Source organism: Lottia gigantea, assembly GCF_000327385.1.
Source record: "Lottia gigantea unplaced genomic scaffold LOTGIsca_21, whole genome shotgun sequence".
NCBI lineage: Eukaryota > Metazoa > Mollusca > Gastropoda > Lottiidae > Lottia > Lottia gigantea.
Window position 1 is genome coordinate 2,714,541 of NW_008708458.1, and position 9,968 is coordinate 2,724,508.

At 36.3% G+C, this 9,968-nt stretch overlaps 2 protein-coding genes across 2 annotated transcripts in view; both read right to left on the reverse strand.

Moving 5' to 3' along the window:
- Positions 1 to 752: 752 nt before the first annotated feature.
- Positions 753 to 1,250, reverse strand: LOTGIDRAFT_80212 (hypothetical protein; the record flags this gene model as incomplete). Its single annotated transcript, XM_009054037.1, has 2 exons — positions 753 to 812; positions 1,116 to 1,250. Coding segments are annotated over 2 exons (195 nt in total), but the record flags the coding sequence as incomplete, so codon positions are not given.
- A 6,977-nt stretch (positions 1,251 to 8,227) lies between these two features.
- Positions 8,228 to 9,968, reverse strand: part of LOTGIDRAFT_159731 (hypothetical protein) — a gene marked incomplete at both ends in the record, with an annotated part of 7,794 nt that continues 6,053 nt past the window's right edge. Inside the window, one exon of the mRNA XM_009054221.1 lies at positions 8,228 to 8,541. Coding sequence (XP_009052469.1) covers positions 8,228 to 8,541 — 314 coding nt within the window. The remainder of the gene's footprint in view (positions 8,542 to 9,968) is intronic.

Genomic DNA, 9,968 nt, shown 5'->3' on the forward strand with positions numbered 1-9,968 from the left:
AACATTAATCATCTCATCATGAATATTCAACACCTCATGAATATTCATATATACTCTATTGTCATTCTCAAGAGTAACCAATTCGAGGTTTATAGAATTAATATTCGTAGTGAATAGTCAAAAGGTTTTCTCTGGAAATATTAACAAGTTCTATATACATAGCACCAAATATTACGCCTGGGAGACATAGTCTTACACAGACTTTATTGCACTCTTTCTGGGGTTCCAAATACACATTTCATTGTCATGGTCTCATTGCCCTTACGTTCACTCGCTTACTGCTTTCAACATTTGCCAACTTGCCACAGAAAATAACACATCCTTAGAAACGGGTACTGTCACATATGAGCGCATCAGGACTTCGTTTAGCTTCTTCTGGAACTGGGGGTCCCTTAATTTGGACGGAAGATTGTTCAGTGGTAAAGAATGGACCACTAATACATGGGAAAAGACATTGGCGGTTGGCGACCCATTCGTGGTGGTATTGCTGGGGGATAGCCGTACATAGGATAACTTGGGAACATTCCCATAGTGTTCATCATCGGTGGACATAGACCAGATCTCATCACATGACTAGATTCTCCAGGATGACTGGTGGGTGATGTTAATGAATGAGAGACAGGTGAAGCAGGAAGTGACGTGGGTGGAAATGTTCTCAATGCAGATGGTGGTGGTGGATAGGAGAAACCCATAGCGTGAAGTTGAGAGACGTCGACACCACCTGTAGGAAAGGGGAATAACCTCCCTTGTTCTTCTTTATTCGTCTGTTGTCGTTTCTCCTTCATTCGACGATTCTGAAACCATGTTTTAACCTGAAAATATAATAGAATTTTGTTAACATCAGTGATCTGCTCAAGAGGCATTTATCCCCTCGTTAGTCCAATTAGCAATTTTTATTCCACGTTAATAAATATAATGCTCAGTAAAGATATAGAGTAGTCTCGAAATCAACCCCAAACAGTCATTATCAACAAACTCCATTCAAAAATCATACAAAGATGCCATTGTTATTATGGCAGAACCATGCTAGGTTTCCAAGAGAAGTATCTAAGCTGCACGTAGCTTACTCAATAAGAGCGAGTATCGTCAATAACATATTGAAAAAGAGCACGCACTTGTTGGTCTGAAAGGTGTAGTTTATCAGCTAATTCTGAACGTTCACTGGCAGCAAGGTATTTCTGTTCACGAAACCTTTTCTCGAGTTTTTGTATTTGATCATTACTGAATGCTGTGCGTGCCTTCTTTCTTCTTCCACCGTCTAAATCGTCATCTGGAAAATAAATAACAAATAAATAAGTAATGATACATTGAATAGCATATACACAGATAAATTTGCAATATTCTCTAGGCATTGCATAATGGATTCAGGAAATGATTTTCTGAGATATGCTTGTATTGAGATTCAACCAAGCGAAGGCAAGTATTTAAAATTTCCCCATAGGTATTAAGAAATTTCTGAAATATGTAGGCTCGACCTACGTTCTTAGACATATAGAGCTAAAGGTTTTCATATAGATAGCGCTGACGTTCTTAAAAAAGATAGTGCTAACGTTATTAGACGGATAGTACTTAAGTTTTTAACAGATAGTACTGTTGTTCTTCGACTAAGTTCATAGGTACTTAAAAAGATAGTGCTGTCGTTCTTAGAAAAATAGTTCTCACGTTCTTACAAAGATAGTGCTGGACAGACATGACATGACAGATAATACTAAGGTACCTGCAGTTATTGATTTACAATAATAAAATATTTTCGCTGTTGAAATACGTGCTCAATATATCGGTTGTAGAGTGATAACAAAATATTTTTAAAACTTAATTAAGATTAAAACAACACTTGATATTGTAAAATTTAAAAGATTCACGTCAATACTTTTTACATAAACAAATAATATTAGTAAATATATACTTGGATTATATTGGTTTTTGTCCTGATGATAATGGTAATCTCCAGCGATATTCAGTGGCTCAAGTGATGAAATACAAAATTGAGTGAAATGGCATTACGTGTTTCCCTCGTCGTCCTCAGGCACATGAGGACGACGGGGGAAACACATCGAAACGTTGCATAAAACTTTATCCAGTGATTGTTGTTCCATAAAGCTGTGTCTATATATAGATTAGATTAGAATTGTGACTGTTAATGGAAGATCTAAAGATTTCTAGTAAATGCCATTTCACTCAATTTTGTATTTCACCACTTGAGCTGTGTCTATATATCGTACTCACAATTGCTAAATGCTATTCAAAGACTTTAATCTAATCTAGTTGAGCCACTGGCGATATGTTGTCTTTATGCATATCAAGAATTTTTTATTGACTAGTTAGTTCCTTCCTTGTGTTATTGATATCGAAATAACTTTAATATATGGTTTTGTGTAAAACATGAATACTTTCCCCAAGGAAATAGCGTTAATAATCTATAAATTATGTTCTGTGCTCGCGGGATGCGGGTATATTATTGACGTTTATCTAATTGGCTCAAGGCTGACTTAAAGTTTATTTTCTTACCTGAGATGCTAGGACTAATACTTCTATCGGTAAACTCTGGGGAACTGGTCGGGACAGTAGAATTATCTTTCGGAGTACTGGTACTAAACCTTTCCACGTCACTTAACCGTCGTTTTCTGCCAGGAGTTGTAGGGATGGGGATTGGAGAAGGGGAATCCCTTGGGGTATCCCTCGTCTCGCCTAAAAATATCCTCATTGGTGGCTCCATGAATGCTTGAACAATTGAAGATTTCTGAGTAGAATCCGTTGGCGGAACTGGAATCTGGTACACTGGACTCGATGTTGAAATCACTGGCGGAGCACATTTCTCTTCATTTACTGAACTTTTGGCCAAATTCTCGATAGAAAAAGAGTTTTTCTTGACGGTGGTTGTTTTCTGGAAATTCATGGTGGTTGTAAAAGGTAACCTTGAGGTCTGTTCCAGCAACATTTTACACAGTTTTTATATAAAAAATATATATGACACAGTTTTCTCACGAAATTAAACTTAATTCCAAATGTTGGCAAAAGTTACTCCATATGTTAGAATATTGCTCGTTTCGTTGTTGGTTCTGACGACGTTCACTCTTAAATACTAGAAAGTTACAACTGTCATTTGATTTATACTGGGGTATAAGAGGGGGTTGATACCTTAATAAACTAAATAAACACATGTATCTTACCTGCGAATTATCGACCTATTGTCTTTAAAACAATGCACCTTTAATTACCAGCTAATAGGTATTGGTAGTCCTGCTTTATTAGGCGTTTTAACGTATAATAACGAAGTGGTCAAAACGGCTTGGCGATCGTGCAGGAAGATTAGTAAAGGGTTTTGGTCATTTTGAGTTGAACAAGCTACTGACAAAAACACAATTAGTTGATTGAGGAGAGTTTTTACAGGCGAAGCGAAGAACAACAATCGTTTAAACCTTATTAAAATAAAAACCAATCTTGTTTTGTTTTGTACGAGTAATGTTTGTAGATCTGGTGTTGAAATTTTCACTAAGAAGTTTTTAACCACGACTACTTCATGTCTATTTTATTATTTTCCAATTTCTTTCATTATTTTTATTTATATTCGAGTTTTAATCATTATATTTTATTTGTTTGTTGAATTAATTTCGTGAATTGTGTTCAACACAAAATATCTACTCACTCGTGGCCTGGGGAGGATCTCTCATCTCATTTCCTGGCCCCTGGGTCATCTTGATACCCAAAACAACGATGTCAAATTGGTAAAGAATGAATATAAATAAATACGGTTACTTAATTCTGTTCTCAATTGTTATCTGTTTTCATATGGATGTATTGCATAGATAATCGGTTTTCGTATTGAAACATTCTGCATTTCAATAGAAAGAAAGGACAAGGATTTTTTTAAGTATTTTGATAAAAAACGTGTAATAGGAAGAAACAGGCCAGATCGAAGATTTTTTTCACGAAATAATCGGTTTCAAATCTTTTGTCAAATACATATTTCATCACGATGTCTTAATGTATATTTAGCCAACTTAACAGTGACTCAAACGGATTTACTAGAAAATCGATTCAAAATGCACCAATCCACCTCAAAGGAGACAAAAGGCCAGTAACTCAAATAGAATTAAAAAGACAAATTAAAGGTTTTGTGGATTCCATGCTTACAAATCAGTAACAAATTGTAAATTCATCAAATAAATTAGATTAACATTCGAAAATCTACCTCAATTTTGCCGGCAAAATATCAAAGTTGCCTGTCCATTAATTTCTTAATCTCAGTTACTAAAGTTAGAAAATGAAATTTGTTCAAGGGATTGAAAGGATTAAGGATTAGCATTAACAGGGCGAGTACAACTCGTGCCTTGTAATATGCACGTGTTGTTAACACCAGATGCGTTAGCAGTTAGCACCGTTACATTTTTCCACATACAAAATATTATGTCCGACTGGTCAGCAGTGTGCTGACACAATGCTGGTTTGTGGAGTCAGTACCATGAAATATTGTCTAATATGATGACTGTTCAACAGTCAAGGACAAATTATTGATTTACAAGGCTGGACCACACCCAAGCCCCTTCGGTTAAAGATTAGAGTGATGGAAAATATCAAGTTCCTTCTTCACTGGCACTGGGTTACAGTAACACTTGACCTCCGTTTTGTAAACCCTTTCGTTTCAACAAAGCTGTCAATTCCTAACACCCACCCCTTGGACCATTTTGTTCTTGTTATTGTAGTATTAGATATATGAGAAACATTGCCTTATATTAAAGCCAACAAATATATCGCTTTCCACAAATCTATTAAAATGTGTAATTTATGCAAGAGATAAACCCGGATTAGGATTAAGGTAATGATGTTTAAAAGTTTGAGGAAAACTCGTGCCAATAACTAATGTAAAAACGTTTTATAACGCACGTGTTAATGGCAAGAGATAACTAATATTTTAGCACCGTTAACGTTAATCTAATTACAGTACAAACAGGTCAAAAGTGTATTTTTCATCTTGCTCTGCATACAAACACTCTCCTGAATCCATTGTCCATTTTAAAGGCAGGATTTCATGAACCAATATCAAACAGCACAATTAATCTGTCAAAAGGTCACTAGAGTTTTTGATTTCATTTGATATCATGACAGTTGTGGAACTTGTCATTGCATTTTTAATTCGAAATATTGAACGATCAACATCCATCCGAAAAAATAATAGCATAATCCCACTTCCTTGCAACTACAAGGAATAGCTTCGAACTTTACCAAATCGAGGTGAGTTTCTGATAAAGATTTTGAATTAGTCTATGACTCGTCAAGAATTGACAGTAATATGAAGTGAATATGGTCAATCATTAGGCTACAGAACAAAGCCTAGGTTTTGGAGAAAAAGAAATTGTTCATCTGGCAATAGCTTGATACGGATTAAAAACGATTTGAAATTGAATTAAATTGTCCTTCTTATATCTGAGATTTCATTATCGGTTAAAATTTTACAGGGGATTAAAATGTAAACCGACAAGAAGTGTGTTTAGGTGAAAAATACTCGCTGTTTTACAATTAAATATCTATTACGTTTAGCAGCTTAATCTATGTAAATTAATTAATCTCGTGTGCCTTTAACGCCCTATTATCCCTCAAAACACCCTGTATAACGCAAATTTAAGCAAGCGAGCCTTTTACCGCCAATATGCTATATTACTGCAGAAACAATGACGTCATTGTCCAGTAATTAAATAGAGACAATAAGAAGGTAAAAACGTTAAGCGGTTCTATTATGCGCGAGATTAAAACAACAATACTGTACAAATGACCAACTTATCGGCTGTCTTTTATCTCGAATTACCTTTACTTTCTGTCTTTTAAACCCAACAAATTCTTAAAATAACAAAATTTACTCATAATCTATGTTTTCTATCCTTTAAGACGCAAGATCAGCAACAATTTTGCTACCGTTAACACTCGTGAGGATCAAAATATTTCTTAAGAAGAAAAAATACGTGTCATATTATAAAATTTTAGTGTCAGGAAGCCTTACTCCGACTATCTTGTAAGACTTGGAACCGCAGAACACATGTCACAAGAGTAAAACAGGAATTCGAACAATACACAAAACACATGCACAATAAAACGGGAGAATAAAACGTCTTTTTCTGAACAGGAACGAAAATGGACAAAATGGTCGACATGATCTCTTAATCGTATTTCAATTAAGGCATGATATGAATCACTCAAATAATATGATTAAGCTACTTAAAGAATAACACTGTTTATTTACAGAAAAACATCTCCATCTCAGACTCGCTGTCTCTGCTGTAATATTTTAATCTCCGCATACAGATTAAACCATTTTTTTCATTATCGCCGTTTAAATTTGATCATTTTGATTCTTAATCTTAGTATATTAATTAATCTGATCAATATTTTAATTAATCCTGTTAAAGTCGGTGAGATCAAAAAAGAGACTTACAGGAGCCTTAAAAATTTTAACCCCATGATAATCGACTTTTCAAAATTGATTTCAGGTTGATCGCTGATCTGGGTTTCATATGGGAGAATGCAATATTAAGAGACAAGTTCGCCATCCATGTACCTTAGTCTCAGAAACGGGAATTTTTTTTAGATATGCTAATCAGTTACATGTATTGTTCACGAACTTTGAGCCTGCATCTCTAAAGCAGGCCTCACACTACACGATTTTCCCTACGATTGTGTACGTTACGACATGCCAAGACATCGTAGAGCAAACATGTTGTATCGTATGGCAGTCTATCGTGATACCAACCCCTTCACACTACACGACAAGTAGCAAGCCAATTTGCGTTATCAACGTTGACAAAAATGGAGTGAAACCTTAGCTCATGCTTGTGGTGTTTTTGACTATCCGTGCACGTAAAAGAAGTCAAGCCAAGAAACCGATTCAGATGTGTCGGGCAACGCTTTGCAGATTTGCAGCCAAAGCAATTGGACGAAGTCATCACAGCGCATGCTTGCTAACTACGATTTGCAACGATTTCGTTATATATTTGGACATGTTCAAAATTCTTCGATAGGACGTGATACTATGTGCGCACACGATCCGGTGAGTTGTCGTGTCGTACACGCCTTCACACTACACGACATCGTGTCGTGGCGTGAGTTTTTGCGTGACATTGTAGCGAAGAAGTACAGTGTGAGAATGCTAAGTGTTTAGAATTATCAGAGCTTGATATCGAATTGTCTGTTCTTAAGGCTACGCCATATTAAAAATAAAAATTAAAAATTTCTAGTTCGAAGTATATTTTCGGGGATTATGCGATTTTTGTGCAATATTACTAGTTCTGAATACTATTTATATATGTTCAAGAAACAAACCAACTGTCGAAAAAGGCCATTAATCTTCATCACTCTGGTTTTAACAAATAATGAATACAGTGGAATAACGTGTCTCGTGAGGCAATCTGAACAATGTATATTTGCCTTATCGCTATTCTAGCAGAATTCCCAATTGTGTTCTTATTGCATATTGTATACTGTTGTTCGACTAATTACCCAATTAAGTGCAGAATATTCAATGTCATGTCATTTCATTTCATTTTTTAACATAAAACAATTGAAGGGTTAATAATGATAAACATTCGATCTTAATCAAGCCCTGTATCTTGGAAATATTTTAACCATAATGACAGTCTATCAGAGTTCACGCTGTTTGTAACAAAGTAACGGTACATTAAACGTTCTGCTTCTCAACTTCGTGTAGTTTCAATAGCTTGGAAGAAAAACAATCTCATGTGATTAAAATTCTATTTGTTAAAAATATCAAGCTTCATATAGTTCCACCATCCATCCTATAATTTTCATTGATCGAGCATAAAACAGGCCCGCAACCAGCCCACTGTGACAAGGAGAGTAGGTCATATTTGCATTACACGGGGGAATGATAGAGAATGACCCCCTTTGCGCTCCCCCCCTTTGCGCCCCCCCCCCCCCCTTAGTTACGGCCCTGGCACAAAATATAAAATTATTCGACTGGATGGGATGCTTCTTTTTATTTAATGCATGTTTTTAAACCATTATTATTTGATTTCAAACATTTCTTAACCTGTACGGTAAAGACCGTAGCACACACCTATCCGCATGATTATACGCTAAGGCTAGGACAGACGTGCGTTTTTTTTTTCGCCAGATCACGTCGATTAAAGTCGCAAGCGAATTTTTTCTACCCATCACGAAGGTTCACACGTCGCATAGCTTTAAGAGCATATGTAAATCCACGAATGTTTTTAGTCGCTCATGGAATCGGTACAAAGGCAGAGGCAGCAATTTTGGATACACACGATATCAACACCACGTCAAACTGGTTTATAAGTATCGATCGCCCGTAAAGTACTCCGGACACGGGCAAGCAAATGGAATCTCCGGCGTAAATAATTAACTTAACTTTATGCCGGCGATTCGTTAAAAAATGTGCTCCACTCTCGTCTGCCTCCAGTAGATATCCAGACCCTTGAGAAATATTTGCTCGTCTGTAAGCCATTGATAGAACAAACAATTCGCTCTGTAGTCTGAAGTTACCAATAGCTTTATTCTCAATAGAGTACGCATCTAGTCTTACAGAAAATTTCGAAAGTACAAATTTAACATTAACATCAGTTTTCCATGAAATTTTAATTAATTATTTACAGTTTAAGTGACGAATTCATCGATTTGAAAAATAAAACAAAGACATTCAAAATACATTATCAACTCTCTATGTGCTATTCAAATAACAAAAGAATGAAATAAGATAGACTTTTCTGTAACTAATTGGAATTTACACCGAGGGTGTACCTTTAGCGTGCATGCGGATAAAGTATATTTATATTCGCCTGACTCTATCGTAAGGTTCGATAGGAAGTGTTCACGTAGAGAGCAATCTAATTAAACTTCATTTCCTTTTGATGTATTCACATTGTTCGTCATTGTTATCTGACAAGTATTCTAAAACAGACCGAGGGGCGGAGCCAAAGGGGGGGGGGGGGCTTCCTCGCAGCCCCAAAGGCACGTTTTTCGGGCAAAAATGTCATAACTTGGTTATAAATTCGGACAACCTCAGTTATTTCGCCCTCTCGGACATAAATCCTGGCCCCGCCCCTGAACAGCCCCATGCTAAGGACACTACTTTAACCCATTTTTAAACCACATGTTAGAACTCATTTATTGATAATATGAAGGATTGTCGGATAGACCAATTTGACAGTCTCTTCAAGGAACATAGATACAGCATTTAAGTAATCTCTAATTTTGCCCCTGACATATCGCATCACATTAACCACACACAAACGTAGTCTTATTTCACTGGAACAGTCTTTGCAGTTGAACACAGTTAAGGAGAAAATTGTTGTTACTTTCTGTGCCAATTGCCAACTCTCGTCAGTTTCCACAAAGCTGAATCTGTCTCGGTAATGCATAGTAAATTTCGTTGTGTCGTCTTAGGCTAGACTCTTCACTTCCGGCATTTCACATCTAGTGAAGGGATAGTAATATTGCCTGAATATCGCGTAACTATCAAGGTAAGTCGTTTATTCCTGTACATCAAATTCAAAGGAAGTGAGCAGAATAAATGAATCCTAGTCCGAAACATCTGCCTCTATTGCAGCTCTGAAAGCTATAGTGCAAGTTGTTGCCAGCCGACAACTATAATGTCATAATGTCAGAGGTTGGAACAGAGGCAGATGTTTCGAACTAATCGAATCCATGAGCTAGTACTCATTGTAAATCCAGTTAAAACCATGGTTTTAAGCCCTATCCGTAGAATGGACTACAGAAGAAGATAAACTCTGTGCTAGGGTGCAATCTTTATTTCCGGACTGTCTATGGAACAGTTTTCCAAGCACGTGATCCTATAACTTGTTTGTATATGCTCAAATCGCTGTATTTAAACAATTTGCATTTTTTATTGATGGCGGTAGCTATATAACAACTAGTTAATTGAGCACATTTTATGCAGCATTCACGAGGTGACCGTACTTCAAACACGCCCAGTGGTTCAG